This window comes from Simochromis diagramma, unplaced genomic scaffold, assembly GCF_900408965.1.
Source record: "Simochromis diagramma unplaced genomic scaffold, fSimDia1.1 OVJJ01000603.1, whole genome shotgun sequence".
Lineage (NCBI taxonomy): Eukaryota > Metazoa > Chordata > Actinopteri > Cichliformes > Cichlidae > Simochromis > Simochromis diagramma.
The window spans coordinates 25,873,818-25,895,185 of record NW_024387414.1 but is presented as its reverse complement, the minus strand read 5'-3'; the positions used below and the strand labels follow the sequence as shown (position 1 = coordinate 25,895,185).

At 40.0% G+C, this 21,368-nt stretch overlaps 3 protein-coding genes across 3 annotated transcripts; 2 read left to right on the top strand and 1 right to left on the bottom strand.

Annotated features, from left to right (window-relative positions):
* The first annotated feature begins 805 nt into the window (after positions 1-805).
* LOC120721272 (transmembrane 6 superfamily member 1-like) lies at positions 806-7,456 on the top strand. Its single transcript, XM_040011488.1, has 10 exons — positions 806-1,163; positions 1,272-1,375; positions 1,593-1,690; positions 1,773-1,876; positions 2,059-2,141; positions 2,326-2,444; positions 3,441-3,545; positions 3,654-3,746; positions 3,843-3,962; positions 6,076-7,456. The coding sequence occupies exons 1-10, from the start codon at positions 1,072-1,074 to the stop codon at positions 6,265-6,267; spliced, it is 1,110 nt and encodes a 369-aa protein (XP_039867422.1). The 5' UTR covers positions 806-1,071; the 3' UTR covers positions 6,268-7,456.
* A 655-nt stretch (positions 7,457-8,111) lies between these two features.
* Positions 8,112-14,939, top strand: zrsr2 (zinc finger (CCCH type), RNA-binding motif and serine/arginine rich 2). The gene is made up of 11 exons (XM_040011487.1): positions 8,112-8,449; positions 8,926-9,005; positions 9,100-9,187; positions 9,296-9,404; positions 10,272-10,358; positions 10,751-10,789; positions 12,261-12,391; positions 13,146-13,359; positions 13,473-13,528; positions 13,617-13,726; positions 13,811-14,939. The coding sequence occupies exons 1-11, from the start codon at positions 8,406-8,408 to the stop codon at positions 14,587-14,589; spliced, it is 1,737 nt and encodes a 578-aa protein (XP_039867421.1). The 5' UTR covers positions 8,112-8,405; the 3' UTR covers positions 14,590-14,939.
* Positions 14,940-15,327: 388 nt separating this feature from the next.
* Positions 15,328-20,778, bottom strand: LOC120721273 (AP-1 complex subunit sigma-2-like). Its single transcript, XM_040011489.1, has 5 exons — positions 20,594-20,778; positions 19,962-20,140; positions 17,994-18,102; positions 17,713-17,850; positions 15,328-17,000 (listed from the first exon to the last, which is right to left on the bottom strand). Exons 2-5 carry the CDS (start codon positions 20,138-20,140, stop codon positions 16,953-16,955), a joined length of 474 nt encoding a protein of 157 aa, XP_039867423.1. The 5' UTR covers positions 20,594-20,778; the 3' UTR covers positions 15,328-16,952.
* Between the last annotated feature and the right edge of the window lie 590 nt (positions 20,779-21,368).

Below are 21,368 nucleotides of genomic sequence, written 5' to 3'. Positions count from 1 at the left end.
ATGTCAATGTTTAATAAATTGGTTTAAAAATCACAAGAGACGCTACAAAACAAAATGATGGATTTATAACTTATTTTAAATCGTATATTTGACATGTATTTGGTTTTCAAGAAACTGGCCAAAGTGAAAAATGCAATTTAGGTTTTCTCAAGAATAATATCTTTGGATACTTGTTTTCAACAACTGGGTTTAAATTTAGTCTCAGAACAAAAGTAATTTACACACCAAATGTATGTTTTAGTATGTTGTGCTTTTTTTTTGTTTTATCCACTTTTCTTTATTTTCCTATTATAAACCTCCTCATCCTTGCTTGACGTTTTCCAGTTGACCGCTGGGTGTCAGTGTCTCTTCGTTAAAAACAAACAAACAAACAAACAAACAAACAAAACCGGTTTTTTTCACAGATGGTAAAATATATATTTTTGTTAAGCACAGTGAAGCTGCCCGAGAAAAAACATCATAATTTTTTCATTTAGGACGAATATAAAGTTGTGGCGTCCCTGTCCTATTTTGTTATTTTTTCTAATTTTTTGTATTTTTCATGGACTATCATATAAATTCATTTGCACAGCCTCTAAATGTATTATTTTACTATTCCCTCCAGCTTAGTATTTGGATGTATAGAATAATATGAATGAATGAAAAAAACTGCCACTTCCATCAAATCAGAGATAAAAAAAAAAGCAAAAAAATGTTTCAAAAAGAAGAAGAAGAGAAAGGCACGAGAATTGTTAATTTACTACATTAAGTTCTGCAGAAAGACGTTTTTTTTTTTTACGTTTCTTTCCAGGTGAGGGCCCGCCCCCACCATCTGAAAGCTGAAGCTCGTTTGGGTGTAGTGCATGTGTAGGTAAACAGAGAAAGGGAGAGAGGAGAGCAGGCAGACAGACCAGACAAGATTGAGCATGCATGCGGGAGCCGAGCTCAAAGTTTCTTTTTTTTCCGGCAACACTCTGACTTTCCTCCCATCCTGTGAAATGTGACTCGCAAGCTAAGCATGAACATTTTCTGGGGCTGATTTGTTTAATTTAAGATTCTAAGTTCTCGCTCAGACAAATCGCTCGGTGCGCAATGAGCGCGTCTGCGGGAACGGGAGTGTTCCTGCTCTCCCTGATGTCTATCCCCATCTGCTATTTATTCAATTCTCTCATTTACAGCAACAGGTACGTGGAAACTGGTTCACATATTAACTGTTGGACTTCCGACTTCCACCATCAGCAGCGAGGAGTAACTACTCTGAGAATCATTTATCTGCTTTTTCCCCCATGCAGTGCTGAAGCTTTCTTCTTCGCTTGGTGCACAACAGTTCTTATTCTGGCCATTTCAGCTCGTTTTATGCTTAAAAAGAAGGCTCCAGTAGATCCACTTTTTTATGGTAGGATTTCTCAAATGCACGTTTCTTGCTTTGACCAACAGCGACCGAGGGAAGTGTTCATTACAGATCAAAGCTCGAGCTAGGACTTTCTGCATATTGTACCTATAAAAACCTGTTGCAGTATTTAGAAAGCAGTGATATTTAAAGCAGCACGTAATGTTTGCAAGTTGTCCTGTCTTTAATTAGAAATTAATATATCAAATATACATCTGTGAAGTGTATGCAGTGCATGCATTCCTCAGTGTGGTGAATCTGATCATTGGACTGGAGCAAGACAACATCATTGATGGATTTGTGACATTTTACCTCAAAGAGGCAAGTGTTGCTCTATTGTGTCCAGATTATGAATGCCCCCACTTCCTCACAGTTTTACTGATAAATCTACATCGTGTTTCAGGCAGATCCACATGTCAACACAGCACATGGGCACATGATATCGTACTGGGATGGCTGCGTGCACTATCTCATGTATCTGCTTATGATTGCTGCAATAACTTGGGGGTAAGAGCTGTCTTGTTTCCAAGGTTATTCACCACAGCTGCATCACTAAGTAAGGAAAATATTTGCCACTTAATCCCATCCATATTATACTGTTTGATAAGATAAGCTTGATAATGTATTTATATACCTAATTCTTTGAAACTACAATATGATCATCTGGCTTTGTTACATGGTTTGGGCAGGGACAATTACAGAGCTATTGGACTCTACTGGGTGGGATCTTTTCTCATGCGTGCAATGGTCTACATTCTTGGGAATGCTGTCGGTAAGTACACTAAAAATAATGGGATGCTTTTAGATAGCCTGTGTAGGGTAACCCACATCCCCCCCCCCCCCCCCCCCCCCCCCGACAACACACACACACACACACAGACTTTTATATCCCGTTTGCTTACAGGGATTTAAACTAGATCATTTCTGATCTAGTTTTTCCCCTCATTTTTCCCCAGGAAAGTATGGGACTCACGTTGGCCCTCTCTTCATCCTCCATTTGTTGTACATCTCAGTGTCGGTGTGGGCTTGCTTCCGCATCTTTTGTCAGCCTTCTGCAAGGGACGTTGAGCTATCAGTAAGAACCTGACCGCCGCCCCTCTCACAGAGAAAACACCTACTTTTATTGCCCTTAGTCCAATCCATCAGTGAGTCCGTCTCAGGTGTCTGTGAGATTATTCTGACGAGTAATTACCACCACAGAAACAGTGCAAAAAAAAAAAAAAATGTATGGGCACATTTCTCAGAATCATACTTTTATTGTCATTGACACAAAATGACGACACATTCATCAAAAGTGTTCACAAGTTCCTGCATTCACAATATTCCATCGTTCCCATGAGTAATAATTAAAACTGGCAGAGCCTTTCTCGGTAAAGTATAATATGTAATTACTATGTTTTGTTTTATATCCTTGAGGTGAATTTTTTCTTCAGCAAAGACTGATACATGTTGAGCTGATAAGTCGCTTTACATAAAGAACTGAGGGATAAAGACATAAAATGACAGGAATGTTTATTATCATGCTTTTAGTTGAGCTACAGAGTGTTGTTATGTTGTTATGTCAACAACAATTACAATATAGTGCATTATAAGTTAGGCAAATATGTCTTTGATAGTAGATATATTTAAACATAACTGAAGTTTAAACAGATGCCCATTTATTGGTGACATTTCTTTCTGAAGGGCAGCACGGTGGCAAGGTGGTTAACAGTGCTGCCGCACAGCATCAGCATCAGGCTGGGGTCTTTCTGTGTGGAGTTTGCATGTTCTCCCTCCGGGTACTCCGGCTTCCTCCCACAGTCCAAAGGCATGCAGTTTGTGGGGATAGGTTAATTTGTTAATCCAAATTGCCCATAGGTGTGACTGTGGGAGTGAATGTGAGCGCGAATGGTGTCCGTCTCTGTGTGTTAGCCCTGCGACAGACTGGCGACCTGTCCAGGGTGTACCCCGCCTCTGTAAAATAACTGCGATCTACCTTATATCCACAAGGTAAGGGTTAAAGTGTCTTATCTGCTGGAAACACATCCATACTTTGCATCTGCAAATGTTAGTGTTGCTGTTGTGTTCTCAGGACATCGAGGAGGCTCACAGGGCAGGCTTGCTCCGCAGACCTGTGGACTTGGTATTCATCATCTACCTCATTCCAGCGCTGGCTTTCTGTGTGTTCAGAGGCCTGGTAAGAAACCTCATGGTGATCGGCTTGCCCAGCACGCACACAACTCTAGATTACTTTCTTAGCGTTGGGTGTCTCTCACATATCAAACTGTTATGTTATGTGTTCGAGGTTGTTCTTGACTGTTCCAGCAAATGGTGCCAAGACTACACACAACAGTATGAGCCATACCTCAAAGACCCTTCAGCCTACCCTAAAGTACAGGTAACACGGTGACAGTAAACACTCCAAAAACGTCACTCTAATGCTGTAATGTTAAGCCACATATCTAAAAAAGTAAACTGTGTCACTGTTTGACAGATGCTGGTGAGCATGCTGTATTCTGGGCCCTACTACATCATTACTCTGTATGGGCTGTTGGTCCCAGGATGTGACTGGATGCCGGACCTGACTCTTGTACACTCAGGAGCATTGGCACAGGTACTGTTGATCTCCGTATACAACGAGGGGCCCCTCACAAGTTAGAGACACCTAACGTCTCTAACTTGTTCCGAATATCTGGAAACCAAATGTGTAAGTGATGAAAGGGTTGCCAGGTTTTAAAAATGAAGGTCATGTGAAAGAGTCGTTTACAGTCTTTTGTTTTCCCACATGACATCATAGATCCAGGTAGATTATGTAATGTTACACAGAGACTGAGAGCCGGCTTCTGGCCAGTTCGGTAAACTTTCTCCTCTGTAGTGATTGCAAGTTGGTCTTTGTTTAGCGTACTCTTCAGAGCTGACAGACTCCAGTGGCTCTATTTACATCTAAAGATGGAAAGGGAAGAGTTGTGGGAGCGGCTATCGCGCTGATCACATCTCCACTGCACAATGCAGCCATTGTGTTTGAGCTGCAGGCTGGCGCGTCACTCATCGGCAGGATAAGGGCAGAAGCTGACTTCAGACCAAGAGGAATGGTGGTATTGGTGGTATTCACTTAAATGTCAGCTGTTCAGCCAGGATATAAATAGGAAGGTTGATCCTCTGGCAGCCTTGGTTGCTATGAAACATGTCATGTGTCAGCAGCTTTCTACGAAAAGGTAAATGACAGAAGTGTATTAGATTGAAAATCATATGAGGATCAGTGGTGGTGCCAGAATGCAGGCATCGTCAGTCCAGTAAAGGAATAATTCACTCCAAAACAGCTGTTACTTTGTTTTTGTATGCTTCAAATGGGTTTCCTGTGTAAGCCCTTCTTGCTCTGTTATTGTAGATAGATCATTGCTTCCAGCAAGAAAATGTGGGCTTTAGCATCACAGGATTTCCTATAAGATTTATGACTTTGAACTGATGTTTAATTTACTAATACATGATAATAAGACAATAATGTGCCCAAATGTCTCACTATCCCAGACCACTGAGATTCTGTGGGACAAAACAACAACTAAAAATCTTAGTTATTATAGTTTTTTATTTTCTATTATTTTTTTGTTTTGATTTATTTTTTAAATTCAGTTTAGTTTCAGGATATTTCTGCTATATTCTTATTTTATTTTTGTTAGTTTTCCAACTTCACAAAACAATTTCAGTTATTTTTATATTTAGTTTTTATTTCTGTTAAATAACATTTTTCTACTTTTAGTTTTTAGTTTGGTTTTAGTTAACCATATTAACCCTGGTGCTGACATCTAATTCTATCTTGTTTTCTAAAATTCATAATTCTTCCAGCGCTTCAGTTGTTAAATTACAAAAAAAAAAAAAAAAAAAAAGGGGGGGGGGGGTAGAAAATTGAATTGATTCTATCATTTTTTTACATCATGAGCTCAAAATATTGTTAAAAATGTAAGAGATATTTAAGACCAAGATACACGGTATGGACAAACGTATTGGGCAGCACCTTTTAGTGACTGAATTCAGGTGTTTCGTTCAGCATTGAGCTGTGCAGCCACCCTTTATAAACATTTGTGTAGGAATGGGTCCTTCTAAACAGCTCACTGAATTTGAGTGCAGCAAGTCAGTGTCTGAAATTTCTTCCCTCCTAGATAGATATTGCTTTGGGGCTTGTGTTTCTGGCCTGTACACTTTAGTTCCAGTGGAGGGGACTCTTAAAGCTTCAGGTTACAAAGACATTTTTGACTATTAACAGTTTAGGGAAGGGCCTTTTTCTTTCCCAGCATCTCTGTGCACCATGCCATAAAGCAAGGCCCATGAAGGTTTGGTCAAATAAGTAGAGTGGAAGAACTTGACTTGACACAGCCCTGACCTTTAACCCCATTTACCACCTTTGGGATCAACCAGAATGGAGGTTGTGAGCCGACCCCTCTTGTCCAACATCAGTGTCAGGCCTTGCAAATGCCCTTCTGGGTGAAAGGGCAAATATTTCTACAGGCACCGTTCAAAATCTTGTAGAAAGCCAGAAGAGTGGAAGCTATAGCTGTAAACAGGGACCAACTCCATAGTAATGCCTATGAATTCACAGCGGGATGTCAAACAAGCTCCTGCAGATGTAATATGTAGGTGATCTTTGTCCATATAGTGGTTATATAAGAATCTTGGTGAACATACCAGCTGTGAAGCACATGCTTATTATCCCTCTCTGCTGCGTTTCACAGGCCCAGTTCTCCCACATCGGTGCATCTCTTCACACACGGACACCGTTTTCATACAGAGTACCTGTGGACAGCCAGCCTGTCTTCTTGCTGGTCAATGTGCTGTACATGCTGGTGCCTCAGGCTCTGTGCTACCGCTGCTGCACACAGCCCGCCTTCTTCCTCAGGACAGCGCCAGAGAAGAAAAATGAATGACAGACTGTCGGGGGGACAGAGAGAGTGCCACAGATGCCAAAGATGCCTAAAATAAAGGCCCGAAGAACTCGCAAATTCCTGCTGTGTTTGCAGTTATTAGCGGTTGCTATTTTAGAGAGGAAACTGCCACCTGTAAACTTCATGGGGTTATGTGGAGGTGCTAGAAATGGACAAAAATGGAAATTGTGCCATCTACTGTTTTTGATCTGCCGCTTTTTATTGAAAATCTCTGTGTGTAAAGCAGCAGCATCCACATAAGGCACACACAATGTTACACTGCAGGCAATGGTGCGTTAGAGTTGTGTAACAGATTGATATGACTCACAATAATCATTGTTTGGTATAAAAACAAAACTGTCGTTTGTCGCTGAGATTTCTGCACAGTGCCTTCTTGGCAAATAAATTAATGTGTCTGTGCCTTTCACAGTATTTATTAGCTAATAGCAATTTTTTAAAATTTCTTTTAACTTTTTGTTTTTTTATTCAGTGTGGTTTCAGTCAGTTTGCAGAGTGGGTTCCCTCGATTCAGTTTAGTTTTAATTGTCTGAAAATGATTAGTTTAAGTTTGGTTTTTTGTAGTTTCCTTGTTAGTCTGAGTTTCCTCAATTACATTTTAATTATTATTGTATGCCAGGGGCAAAATTTAGGAAAATCCTTACAGCTAATGCAATGAAATCTGTAACAAACTAACAAATACTAAAATTAAGGATATTTTCTATTAATTTTTTTCTTTTCCAAGTTCACAAAATCATTTAATTTCATTTTTTGGTCTAGTTTTTATTTTTATTTTGTTAACTAAAATGGGGTTTGTTTGTTGTTGTTTTTTTAACATCTAGTTCTAATTCACAAGCACTGTCTCCCTGCATTAAACAGTTACATCCGTTATATCTGACACCACCACCATCCCACTTTTAGGCGCTCTCTAGCCCTCATACAATCCTGCTTTCATCTTAATGGGATTAATTGTGATGAAGAAAAGCATAGCACTGAAATGAAATAATAGTTATGGAAAAAATAACAGAAATCTAAACCTGCCCTTGTACTGCCATTGCACCGCCTCTTTATTTCATCCTTTGCGTCTTTTATAATCCTCTTGTGTGCTACATGCTGTGTTATTATACTTGGCCTGTATTTTGTTATTTGTTCATCAAGATGCTCTATAAAATGATCTCTGATGATAGTTAATAAAGTTGTAGACAGACTTTTTTTGTACACAGACTTAAAAAAATAGTTTATACTGAATAGAGAGCAGACCTTTTATTCCCTTTTAAAAATCAAAGTATTTAGTTTAAACCAGAGGGGAGTTTTGTTTTCAGTATTAAGTAAGAAGGTGGAGAAGTTGTGAGTGGAGAAAGTGGGGTTAGCCCCCAGTTCCACAGGATAGCCATAGCACCATGGTTTAGTCTTAGACCAAAACCTCATTTAAGGATTTAGGAAAACAAAAGAGCAAAAGCTAATTTAGCTTTTTCTAAGGTGGTAGAGGAGAGATGAAGACTCAGTTGGTAATAGATGTGTAGCACAGTTAAGCTTAGATAACTGACCGAGGGGTTTTCTGTGCACAAGGCAGAATTTATAGCTATGGTATGGGTGCGTGCTGCAGTAGGTGGAGGAGGTCAGATTGTGGAAATTGCACATGTGAAGAAATGGAAACTGTTAAGCATGTTTTGATGGACTGCTCCAGCTATTTTATTGAGACAAATATTATCAACATTAAGCCTTTTCTCCTAAAATCAGTAATCGACTTGTATCATTAGGAAGTTTTAAAGGTTTTTTTTTTATCTAAAGTTCTGCACCCAAATGGACTACTCGTAAGGATTTAATCCTTGATGTACATTTAGGAAGTACCTGAGGAGGGCAGCAATACGCCTGTGTTCCGTCCTGCCTGCCGGAATTCCACAAAGAAGAAGATAAAGAAGGCAAAACAACTCCGCATGTAGCTAACATTTACAATAAACATTTTTTTAGTTGTGCCTCTAACTTGACAAATTATTCCACCTGGGAAATATTTCGTATAAGCAGAGAAGATTTTCTCTAATGTTTCTAAATACATGCTGGCGAGAACAAACAACGCGGGCAGAATTACACTGGGCAGCTAGGGTTAGCCAAAGAAGCTAACCAGCTAGCTCCCATTAGCTGCAATGGCAGCGTCCACTCCTCCAGTGATTTCAGCTCCTGTATTAAGGTCTGTGTTTCTTTGTAGGTCTTTTGAACGTATTTATGTAATGATTTTGAGACACGTAGACAACAGTGGCTTCTGCGTGCATTTAAAGTGTTGTTAAATAAACGCCGTAATCGTACAAATTTAGCCTTAGGTTAGATACATTTTTATGAGTCTGGTGGTACTAAAGAAACAGATTTGAATGCCTGAGCCTTTTCTTTGCAGATAGTGAGATTTTTTTAGTATTGGGAAAGGCAGAAGGTGGTGTAATATGGCTAACTGAAGCAAATGGCACATGAATTCTGTCTTCTTCAGAAGCACCAGTGATGGGAAGAGTTCAGTGATCATTATGTTTGACAGGGCACAGGGTCTGCTGTGAACACTGGCTTTTATTGTTTAAGGTGCACTCTCTTGTAAGAGCTGTGCAAGCCCCAGCTTAGTCCCTCATCTACCTTTTGCTCCTCTGTTGTGATTATTGTTTTCAATCTCTTTCACTTCAGTCAGAAGCAACGCAGGGCTGCTCTGAGGAAAGAGAGGAGGAAACGGAAACGCCAGGCTCTCGCCCATGCTAGAGAACGAGGTATGTGATAGATGTATGAGTCCAAGTTGTGTTGTTCTCATTTGTCTAGTTGCAGTTGTTAAGCAAATTCTTCACCACCTTTTCTCTGTTACAGATTTAAAAAATGGAGCAAGCCCTACTCCTGGAGAAGAAGACGAAGTAAATGAAGACGGTGAGGATGACGATGTTGCAAAGGAAGAAAGGTAGGGCCATACTGACACTGCTCTGAAGCTGCTCATTCATTGATACCAGCACAGACCATTTTGCTGCACATGCCGGATGTGTTTGATTTTGTATTTATTTACCTTTAGACAGCGTCTTCATGAAGAGTGGCTGGAAAGAGAGCGGATTGCCCAAGAGGAGTTCAGACTGCGTTTGGAGAAGGAGGAAACAGCAAGGAAAAGAAAAGAGGAGGAGGAGGTATAGGGATGGGAATTGACAGGAATTTAGCGTTACTTATTCCGTTATCAATATCAATTATGGATTTAATTCCTTATCGATTCTCTAATCAATTGTCATTGAGTTAGAGAATAAAATGTAGTACAGATGTAGCTAAAGGTATATGAGAGAGCCTCTGAGCCAGTCTCACTCTGGCAGACCTCGTCAACTAAATGTTAATACGAGATGGAGATTATTCATACAGTATGGCGCTAACATATTACAATCAACATGACCTGGAGAAGTTTTACGTTGCTTGTGCCGTAAGTTTCCCCTCGGGAGTCGCCACCGTTGCTAAGCAGCGTACCAAAGACATTACAGTAGTGCAAATTAACTGTGTGGTCAAATGTTTGAGCATGTTGGAGGCATTTCTCCCCTTTGTTATGATCAAAGCTCTGCACGTGTGCCTGATCTTGCTTGTTTCATTCAGTCATTATTCTGGTGAACATGACCAGTTTAGTCTAACTCAGTCCAGCGCACAGCATCCTGCTGCTGTAAATATTGACTGGAGACCCCAGCAAATCCATTGTTCTGTTTGAGTAATGGCTTTTACAAACTGCAGTTCAGATCAGAATTTTACTGAGCATTTTTAATTATTTACATTTAAAAACATATTATATTTCATTTCGCTTTTGTATGGGATAAAACCCCAGTACAGCTGACTGGATAAAGATAGTCCAGGCATGATGGCCATACCAGCTTGATTTAAAAGAGCTGCATTTGTGGTGAAATGGAAAAAAGCATTTCATGGCACCAAAATGAATGGAAATGACAACACAGTGGAATCAGTGGAAATGATTTGCAATAAGAATTCCAAATAACTGTCTTTATGTCTTTTTGTGTCTGTAGCGGATGATAAAGGAGGAATGGGAAGCGCAGCAGAGGCGAGAACAAGAAGAAAAAGAGCAGAAGCAGCAGGAGAAGCGAGACAGAGAGGTGATATGGGCTCCAGGAGGATAGAAACAAAAAAGACATATATATCCTCTTCTCCATAATCTTGAGAGCTAATGAACCGGCTTAATGTCTCACCCACTGATTGTTTCTTTTGTAACATGTTTGTGCAACTTTTCCTTGACTGAACCATTTTACTCCTTAACTGAGATACACTCAAAGAGAAAACCCTCAGCTCTCACAACAAGGATGTATCTTTTATATTGTGTGAAAGCTGTGAAATCGTTCCACTAGTGTTGAAAGGATACCTCCCATTAACAACTTTTTTGTGCCTCTCAGCCTCTGTGAACGTGGTCTTAACCCACAGAAAACAGATATGCTGCAGTTATATTGACTTCTACACATTTTCACCAGCCGTGTCTTTACACCATTTGTAGGAGGCTGTTCAGAAAATGTTGGATGAAGCTGAAAATCAGGTATTCACACACACAAACACCAGTAAAAACTGTCTGTCTTAGCCACAAACCCCCCAAAGTATCATATAGTACATATATAATACTGGTATTCGTCTTTTAATGGGACTTAACTTGAATCAGTTAAATAAAGTTCAGTTAAATGTCATACACTAACAGTGGAAATTCTCCCAAGCCATCATGACTTCAGAAATAAACGTTGAAAATAAATGAGACGCAGAATGATAGTAACTCATTTCCAGTATATATTTTGTATATGTGCAGATTAGCAGTAAGTAGGGCTGTTCGATATAACGATATATATCGGATGACGATATAAAAACGTCTATCGTTTCATTTTACGCTATCGTTTGTTTCGTGGTGTCGCAAAATAAACTGTTTACAGCAATATTTTTTTCATCGTTTTCATGGTCACTGTAGTGGCTATAACTTCTTAAAGTTCTCTCTTTCTCTTATATTTAATATAACCACACTACAGACGGACAAGCGACGTGTCTGCTTGTTTATTTTCCACATAAACCTTTCACAATAAAGCTCAAGATCCTGTTGAGACTTTTCAAAAAATAAACAGAATCACGTGAAAGAGTATGTAGAGTATTTACGGATGAGAAGCAAAAAAGAGTCGTCAGGTGCTAAAAAATAAACCTTAGACTCAAACGTTAGAACGGGCTTTTCTCCGCAGCACGCTGTGTAATAAATATTTACAAATAAAACGGCGGCCGTTACAACTTATGTCTAAAAATGTATAGTTTCATTACTAAACTAACTAAACCTCACTAAAACACTCGACTCCAGGTACACAACGCCCAGCTGGAAACACTTCACGCAAGTCGAGCTGCCCGAGATTCACAGAATTTACAGAAAATGTAAAATTTTTGTGATTTATATCGTTATCGGACGATAGATGTCTTATATGGGGATATGAGATTTTGGTCATATCGCACAGCCCTAGCAGTAAGACTTGTAGTTACTTGTCAGGAAATGGAAAATATATTTCTTTATTTAAAAAAAATTGCTTTTCTATCAAATCATCAGGGAGTGTGATAATTTTTTCTTTTTCTGTTTAACCAAATATAGAGATTTGGAACAGACTTGGTTTAATGACAAAATATTATTTTAATATTGTTAAATGTTAGTATTTGTATTGGCAGTGTACAAATAAAAGCTTTAGGCCTTGTTGTCCAATGTTTTTAAACTCAGCCAGATACTTTCATTTGAGCCTACTGTTCATTTTGATGACTTTTGATGGGCTTTTCTGTCACAAGGTTGACCTTAAATTTTACTCAAAGTGGTATTTAGAAGCTCTCAAGTTTTTTATTTCACTTGTTTATACCTAGAGACGCATTTAAATTCTTTCAATTCAGTTTACTCTAACTAGTGTCACGGCACTTTGGTGTCATTGCAAACATCTCTAAATCTAATAAAAGACTGAAAACTACGACAGTTTAAATATTGCTCACGGCCTGTCTTACAGCTGGATAATGGTGGCCCGTGGATGAACCCTGAGGCTCCTGTGACAGTGAACTCTGAGAACTTTGGAACGGAGCGTGACGTAGCCAACTGTCCGTTCTTCCTCAAGACTGGAGCGTGTCGATTTGGAGACAGGTACTGATGGGTTTTGGTTTCTTCTGAGTTGTTGATAATAATAATTATAACAATAATATTAATAATAATAATACATTTCTTTTTAGGTGTCTTTCAAAACACTCAAGGTTACCTCACCCAGAAGAGTTAAGAACAAAAGGAATAGACAAAAAATCCTATAAAATTAAGAGCAAAGTTGCAATCAGAGTGAATAAACTAGTTTAATGAGGTGCGTTTTGACATGCCACTGATATGCCCTTGAAAAGAAAGCGTCCTGGCAAGGATGACCCCCAGACTCTTAATCTGAGGCGAGGGAGAAACTAAGGAGTTGTCAACAGGGAATGAATAGCTGTTATGTTTGGACAGTGAGAAGAACCTCTGTTTTATCACTGTAGTTTGAGAAGGTTGCAGTAGAACCAGGATTTAATTTCCTGGAGGCAAACACAGAGGGCAGTGAGTGGGAGGTGCTGGTAGTTTGGCATGTGGGTAGAGCTGGGTGTCATCGGGATAACAATGGAAACCGATTTATGGAAGATTTGACCAAGAGGAAGGAGATGAGGAAAAAAAAAGGCGGCTCAGGACAGATACCTGGGAGACTCCAGTAATAACTGGAAATTGATGGAATTTGAATTTTTCAGTTGAATGAACGGAGTGCGTCCAGTGATTTCAATAGGAGCTAGTCTGTCAAGAAGAATGTTATGTTAGGTTAAATTACACGATGACACTAAAGTGACTTTTCCCCACGTATTTGAATGTCTTCTCTCTATGAATCCAGATGTTCTCGAAAACATACGTATCCTGCAACCAGTCCAACGCTGATGATCCGCGGAATGTTTAGAACATTCGGTATGGAAGAGTCGCGCCGTGATGACTATGACATCGATGCTTGTTTGGAGCACAGCGAGGAGGAGATGCAGGAGTCCTTCCTCGAGTTCTACCACGATGTTCTGCCAGAGTTCAAGAGCGTCGGCAAAGTGTTGCAGTTTAAGGTGAGATGACATCAAGAAGCTTTCCTCCCGTCATCCTGTCTGTGTTGTAAAACAGACTCACTTATTCCCCCTAAAAACATTTATAGATTTCACCTATTCCTCTCCTCTAATAGGTCAGCTGTAACTATGAACCACACCTGAGAGGAAACGTTTATGTTCAGTTTGACACGTAAGAAGTCACTCAGCCACTTTCCGTCTCTTTGCAATTGAAGTAACACTTCAGAGAAAACACATCATTCTTTGACTTGTCTCTCCAGAGAGGAGCAATGCAAAGAGGCCTTCATCAAATTCAATGGGAGGTGGTATGCAGGCCGGCAGCTTCACTGTGAGATATCACCTGTTACACGGTGGAAGAATGCTATATGTGGTGAGCTACTTTTTAATGCTGACGGCATGCAGTTTCACTTGAAGACATTCCCACAGTGTTTAGCTTGTTTGTTTATCTTCTCAGGATTGTTTGACAGACACAAGTGCCCTAAAGGGAAGCACTGCAACTTTCTGCATGTATTTCGAAACCCTGGGAATGAATTCTGGGAGGCTGACAGGGACCTGCACATGTCCCCTGACCGCAGTGTAAGGGGCAGTCACAGAGACGGGTGGCATTCGAGCCGATCATGGAGGCAGCGTCATTACAGCAGGAGCCCGGTGAGATCGGAGAGATCTGAAAGGAGACGAGACGAAGACAGGCGAAGGAGCAGGAGCAGAGAGAGGAGGCCGTCATACCACAACAGAGAGGACACACGGTCGTCCAGATCCAGACACAGTGACAGGTGGAAAGACAGACGAAGGAGCAGGAGTAGAGGCAGGTCAAGGAGCAGAAGTAGAGACGACGAGCAAGACAGGCGGAGAAACAGAAGTAGGGACAGAGAGAAGGAGCATAGGGGTAGAGATCAAGAGAGAGACGGTAGAGGCACGAATGACGTCGCTCACATGGGAACGAGAGAAAAGTCGAGAAGTAAAGAAAGAAGCCCCAAGTCACCTGATAAAAGTAAGAAAAAGTCTAATGATGACAGCAGCACACATCGTCGCCACAAACACTCCAAAAAGAGCAAGAAGAAGAGCAAGAAGAAGCACAAGAAGAAAAGCCATTTCCCTGAAGAGACAGCTTCATCTGGAGAGTCAGAAAAAGAGGAGTCAGGGGAGGAGACGGTGGAAAATCTTTCAACATCAAGTCCCGGTGGAGAGAGAAATGAGATGGCGCGAACGCAGAAAAACAGTGAAAGTGAATAGTCCGAGGAAATGTGAGGTGACCTCACTGAAAATATGCTCTTTTTGTAGCGCACATTTTAAAATCTACAAATCAGATTTCCCTAAAAATAACTTCTAGAAATTTGTGCACACTGCGATACATCTCCGCCTTACCGATCTGGATTTTAAATGAATAAAAAGGGATGCATCGCAGTTTGTGAGTCCTGAGATCACTGTATTCTGATGCGTTAATCCAGTTTAAAATGCAATGATGTTAATGTAGTCAACATTGGCACTTGTCAACACCTTTTGTGTACATATGTGAATATTTTCAAGATGCTCATTGTGGCACTACATGTTACGTAAAAATATAAAAACAAAAAAAAACCCTTGCTTTTTGAATACATTTATTTTTAATATCTTTCAAATATAAGAAAAATGTGTTGTCAGTGTTTAATACAAAAACTGATTTCTTTTGCACAAATCAAAGTTTGATAATACGAGTGTTCAACGACAACAGTTTTGATCTTGATAAGAAAAAAAAAAAAAAAAGACTTCCATACAGTTTGAGATGAGTAACTATTTAGAAGTTGTTTCCTTGCACATTACAATGATATACCTGATATCTGCAGTTCATGTTTTTATGTTCCCACTCCATGAAGAAAGTCATGATCAACATGTCTGGGTAGACTGGAGTAATTCCATAATACTGGTTTATTGTAGCCAAATAATTCCCACATCCAGTGACATCAACCTGCAGTTATAAATCCCTTTTTTCTGCTGTTTTAGCCTCCTATAGACACCACTGAGAAGGTAAAACACAGTGTTCTTTGGTCATATGTTAGTCGTTAAGAGTAAGCCAGAGCTATATAATACACAAAATAGTGGTTTTATTTGGGTCACTATCCTAACCTAATTCAGCACTAAGGGAGGAACTGGACCTAAGATATACTTTCAGAGGCTTTTACAAACCTCAGTGTTTTTTTTTTTTTTTTTGTAAGGACAATAAGTCGATGGTCAAAAACACTACAGAAATACAGTATAGCAAACGTGACACTAGTTACACAGAAACCACCCACATATAGCAAACAATTAGTCTGGAAATGTGAATATGAAATGATTTGAAGAGAAGAATCACAGAAAATAAACCTGTATTAAGTGTTAACACAGACACAATGATTATTAAATGTGTAATTTTAGTTACTGGGTTCAGTTTAGCCATGAATAAGTGATTGTAACAGTGTCTGTGGTTCCCTTAACAGCACTGGCCCCAGCTGGTGGCTTTGATGCATTAGCATTACATATGAGCATGCAACATAGGAACTGGTTATTTGTTCACTCATTCAGTCCAACCCTTGTACCTGAACATTTTCAGATGAATGTGTTTTTTTTTGTTTGTTTTTTTTAACTTGTTATGCCACTTAACACTGACTGTGAGACAATGAGGCATAAAAAGGTATCATGGGATGAACCAGCATCATCTCTACACGTAACAAAAACTATGCAAAGGACCAATTTCAAATTTTATCTTTAAGCACTAGGAGCCTGTAACCCCGTAAAAAAAACGCAAACACCATTTTTAGCCATTTCTTCAGTTGAATCTCAAAAAATGTCAGAAATAACAGTCTGAAGTACAGAAAACTGCACTTTTGCAGCAACAAGTCAATTCCCAAAGAGCTGTTATCTTGGCGTAGTGTGCAGTGGAGCCTTAAAACTGAGGAAACTGGACAAAACAATCTACAGCAACATCCGAAGAAGAGCTTTAAATGTCCTTTCAGAACTATTCCTGAACACTAGTTTCTTGCACAGCTGATTTAAGAGAGTTCAGGCTGCAGACTCAAGATGATTAGACAAAACAGAATTTTTCAGACTGTATTTCCACATATGTTTTTACATGTTTCAATAAACCACTGCACCCATATTCAATTTTCCTAGCAAAGCATAAAGAATTGAGGGGTAGTTCAAGATTTTTTGCAGTGCTGTATTTTCATGATTCTTTGCTATGTGATGGTAAAACATGAGAAGCACCAGCTGCAGACACAACACCTTAACAAGCACTTGAGGCCAAACATGTACAGCTCTGCAGTGGGTGATGATGGATTATCTAATGATGCTGGAGTTCATGTCGGTGCTACATTGTTCTCTGTGGAGTTTTAAGTTAAGGGAGTGAAGTACGCCGAGTGCTGCTGAATACAGTGAGGGAGCTTGCACATAGGGAACACATCAGAACCACAGTTGGCACTACACTGAAAGGACAATACAGGATAGTACAGTACAGAATAATACAGTACATAGATGGTGACCACACTCACACACACACACACACACAACACTGACACGGTAAACAGGAGAAGACTTGGTCGACACACGGAGGTGAGAATCAAACAAGGCAGAAACACGTTGATCTATGTCAGCCCAATCTCTTCTAAAACGCTTCGTGGTGCCTCAGCCTCCTGCAGAAGAAGACAGACAAGTGCTCTTTAAAGCTGTTATGTCAGGTTCTTTAAGTACCCCTTACAAAACATAATTAATAGTGCATGAGTCATAATTGCTAGCTGCTGAATCTAAGATGGGAACAGAGGGGCTTTACAGTGAGTTACAGGCATGCACAGCCAGTCCTTCTGTTATAACAATAGTGCTGCATGCTTTGCTTTAAATAAATCAAAGAGCACTGAATCTGTCTACTGGAAACAGCCACCTAGGCAGAACGTTCTTTAGTGCACTGACACAAGAGATAGAAAGAGGTATTAATCAAGTCCTGCAGCCTAAGAATAAACATGATAGCAGGTGCAGGTGAGTGTAAGGTGGAGAAAGCCAGCCTTCTGTTTGGATCAACACTTGAATTATTGAGTAAAATGAATTCTATTTCCACAAAGTCAGTGCTCCAGCAACCAACAGAAAGTTACTGAATTTTGGCAAATGTTTCATTTTGAAAGGATTTATGTCCGTTTTTGTTTCAGCTTATCAAATGTGAAGAACTGCTAGCTTTCCTTGTCTTACTTGGCAGTAAAGATAACACCTTTAGATTTTTGAAGAAAACAAAAAAATCCCCCACAAAAACCAAACAAACATGATAGGTTTATCAACACTTCGTCATTGCAACCCCCTGTTCATAGTTACAGGTCAAATGGATTTATTTATCTGCTGAAGAAGAACTGAGCGTACCTCCTGCAGCAGGTCAGCCTGCTCGATGGCCTTCAGCACATTCTTCTTGGATGTTTCCTGGGCTTCTCCGCCCAGCAGGAACTCATCCAGGATGAAGTAAGCCTTCTCAAAGTTGAAGATGATATCCAGCTCACACACCTGAGAGTCCACAAAACAACAAATAGCAGCAGATCAGAGGAGACACTGTCCCTACTAAAAATCCTTGCAGTAACATTTTAACAGATTTCCCCTTCTGATACCATCGATCAGCATGTTATGTGCATGATGTTGACACGACTTACGCTGCCAAAATATTTGTCCAGCAGCTCCACGTATCTGTGGATGATCTCGAGTGTGATCAGCTCATTATCCTGATCCTCGACGGCACAGCAGAAATACAGGCTTGCATATCTAGTACACGAAGAAAGAAGATATGCAAAGCATCAATATTTGTGACATCAGCAGTATTAAGTAATGCATTAAGACTGTTAAGTGTATATTTGGTAATAAAAGTCAGTCACAAAAAAAAAAAAGAAAGAAGCATAGACACCAAGCTAAAATGTCTAATGTCTGGTCCAGAATGTGATAGAAAGAGAGCATGCAGCAATATCACAACCCAGCAAGTGTCTGCAGGGCATTTAAAAATGGGCAGGAAGTTAATGCTGAGATAATACACTCACAATCTTTTCTTTTGATACACCTGTTCAAATGCTCCGTCATGCAAATATTTGATCAGACAATCACATGTTATGAATACAACACATTTAGGCCTGTGTATTGAACTGCATGTGTGTGTATAATACTGCACTATCATGTGGCTGAACTGTTTGTTTGTTTTGCCTTGATAAAGTGGAAATTTACATTACTTATGAGTCATATGTTCACAACAAATCAGGCAATCTCCCCATCTACTCTGTACTCCATTTTTTGGCAGTTATTATTTGAAAAGGAGGTGTTTTTGGCTTCCACGACACACCAGAAGGTGAGCTCTAGATGCCAGAAATCTCAGTGCCTGACAAAATAATCACTGAATCACCAGCTCCCATTAACCACCCCAACAAACCACCACAGATTTACCAGTGATGCAACGAACCAAACGTTAACACAGCCTACTGATAAGATCATACCCTGACCTAAAGAAATTACACAACAGTCGGAGTGAAGCTTATCTGGGCCATTTACAGGTTAAACATAAATGCCTGAAGTCAACGATCCTCTTCCTAATGGCTTTTGAAGGTTTCAACCACACCACAGTCATCATGAATTCGGGAACTGAAACTACGCAGTTCTCTTCCTTATAAACGTCTGTTGTCATGTGAACAGTGTTTTATACAAGTTAAAACACCTTTCCATGAGCCAACTCCATCTGCTGCTGAGACACAAACTGAAACAATGAAAAAAACTAGTATGTGCACCTGGAAACTGGCACTTCACCAGTACCAGCCCTTATTATATTGCTAACAAGGAGGGACAACCATTCAGGAGCCGTCAGACGAGAGCCATTTTGGCCTGACATGAACAGTACACTTGATCAGCTATGATACAGCGAACAGGAACACACTGAGTCCACATATCAGGCACCACTGTTTCACCCTGGAAGAACTGTCCCCATCCCACATGTGCCAATATGGACATCTCTTGGCAAAGCACTCAATCCTGACTTCCCTAATGAATTTCTATTTCAGTTTATGTAAGTCACAAATATTCACACCGAATTTACTTTTTTTTTCCTGTTTATTTAAGTCGCAACTTGTAGTGCACGGATTACTGCTTCAAAACATGGCAACAGGTAGTCTGGTGCTGCTTGAGGCAGCAGGGGAGAAGCGAGAGGGAGTCTAATTAACACAGGTAATTAATGTTGGGAATTACTCTCTCTCCTTTAGGTGTAGTGTGTTGGAATCCACAACCTAAGGGAAGAAGCACTGGAAGGGAGTGGGAGTTTGCTCCCACCAGTTGGGATTTAGAGGAGCACGCATCTTGCTTTAATTCCTCTCACTACTCTCCTCCCTCCTGAGGAGAACCGACGACTGGCACACTAAAAAACAAAATCCCAATAAATAATTTTTTTGACCATTTCTCAACTCAAGTGAACCAATACAAGTTACTTTGTAGAAAACAAATGTTGGTGCTAATAAGCATTACTTAATCTTTAAGGGCAATATTGTGCTGTTGCATTTGAGGATCTGATCTACTCTTACCTACTGCACCAAAAGCTGAGTGATAGAAAGGCAGAGCGTGCAGCTGTATCACAACTTGCATTATACACCTACCTTTTGTACACAATCTTCAGGTCTCGCCACTCCAAGAAGCTGCACATTTTGGGCTTCCTGGCCAGTATAGTCTGGACCAGATCCCTGGAGATCTTCTTTCTCTCCTTGTCTGACAGAGGAACATACCACTTCTGCAGCCGCAGCTTTCCCTGCCGGCTGAACAGCAGCATGAACTGCATCTGCGGGAGGAAGTCCAGTTATACAAGAGTGAGATAAACACCAACTAAAGGAGTTATTTGACGATGAGAGAGAAAGATGAGGAGAAATTAAAATAGCTAGAGGGGGTGCAATCAGCAAGCCTGTGGCAACTACTGAATAACACGTTGGCATGGTATGAAACTTTGAATCACCCAGTTGACTTAGTCACAACAATAAGGGGAGACGTCCAAACAGGAAATACACACATTCTTGACAATGATAACACGACCGCCTAGCCGCCCGTTAAGAATGTGTCCAACTTGAAATATTTTACGTTGAAGAGGTTTTAATACAAAGTTGCATTAGCTAATATCAGCTAATCTTAATTGACGGCCACATAATAACCTCAACAACGCGTCTCGTGTCATTTGCGCCCCATCCTGCGAAGGGTTATCTAGCTAAAGCATGCACAAGAAGTAAACACCAGTCTTTACCTTCGACCAAAACGTGAAGATAATCACTTGGATGACTGCTAACTTCACTATGTCCCAGCGAAATACACAAAAAAAACGAGTGAAGAAGCTGCTTCTGTGTATCTGCGGTTTAGCCCCTCACCCAGCTTGTTGCTAAACTAGCTAGCGGGTAGTAGTCGATGATAAGCAGCGATTGAGACGGCTGCGCTGTGATTGGTTTAAAAAGCCACAGCTCTGAAATTTGATTGGATTAAAGATTCCGTTATTCGTTACGTTATTACAAGGAAACAGCAATGGCTGCCTGTGTGTGTAAAGTTACCACTCAGTCAAATTTACTTCTTCTTGTTCAGTAAAGAGCGTATATTAATCCAAGTAACTGTTTTCACGATATATATGACCCAACTCTAAACATAGTTGCGATTCGGTGTAATTTTTACATTTTTGATGATTTCTTTGAAATTTTCTTTTTCCAGGGTTTAATGATTGTACGGCGTACATCTTTTATTACTTTAAAAAACTAGAACTGGTGCACAAGTTTGAATTTATTTTGAATTTCTCAATTCCACACAAGGTGGAAAGTATACATACATGTTCACATACATACTTACACCCCCACTAATATCTGGTTATCCATTTGCCAGTTGCAGCTTGACCAGATGCGTTTGGTTGCCATTAACAAGCTTCAACAATGCGGCATTATTTTGGCTCGATATTTGAACACTCTTCTCGGCTGAAATAGTGGAGTTAATTTAAATTGGTTGGTTTCCTGTCACGGATCCAGCTTTTAAGCATAGTC

Coding starts and splice junctions, on each gene's coding strand:
- zrsr2 (XM_040011487.1), top strand. CDS start 8,406: ATGGCAGCGTCCACTCCTCCAGTGATTTCAGCTCCTGTATTAAG. Junction 10,359..10,750: donor AGGAGAAGCGAGACAGAGAG/GTGATATGGGCT, acceptor CACCATTTGTAG/GAGGCTGTTCAGAAAATGTT. Junction 13,727..13,810: donor GTGGAAGAATGCTATATGTG/GTGAGCTACTTT, acceptor TTATCTTCTCAG/GATTGTTTGACAGACACAAG.
- LOC120721272 (XM_040011488.1), top strand. CDS start 1,072: ATGAGCGCGTCTGCGGGAACGGGAGTGTTCCTGCTCTCCCTGATGTCT. Junction 1,691..1,772: donor TGACATTTTACCTCAAAGAG/GCAAGTGTTGCT, acceptor ATCGTGTTTCAG/GCAGATCCACATGTCAACAC. Junction 2,142..2,325: donor CATTCTTGGGAATGCTGTCG/GTAAGTACACTA, acceptor ATTTTTCCCCAG/GAAAGTATGGGACTCACGTT.
- LOC120721273 (XM_040011489.1), bottom strand. CDS start 20,140: ATGCAGTTCATGCTGCTGTTCAGCCGGCAGGGAAAGCTGCGGCTGCAG. Junction 17,851..17,993: donor TGGACAAATATTTTGGCAGC/GTAAGTCGTGTC, acceptor GTGGACTCTCAG/GTGTGTGAGCTGGATATCAT. Junction 17,001..17,712: donor AGGCTGACCTGCTGCAGGAG/GTACGCTCAGTT, acceptor CTTCTTCTGCAG/GAGGCTGAGGCACCACGAAG.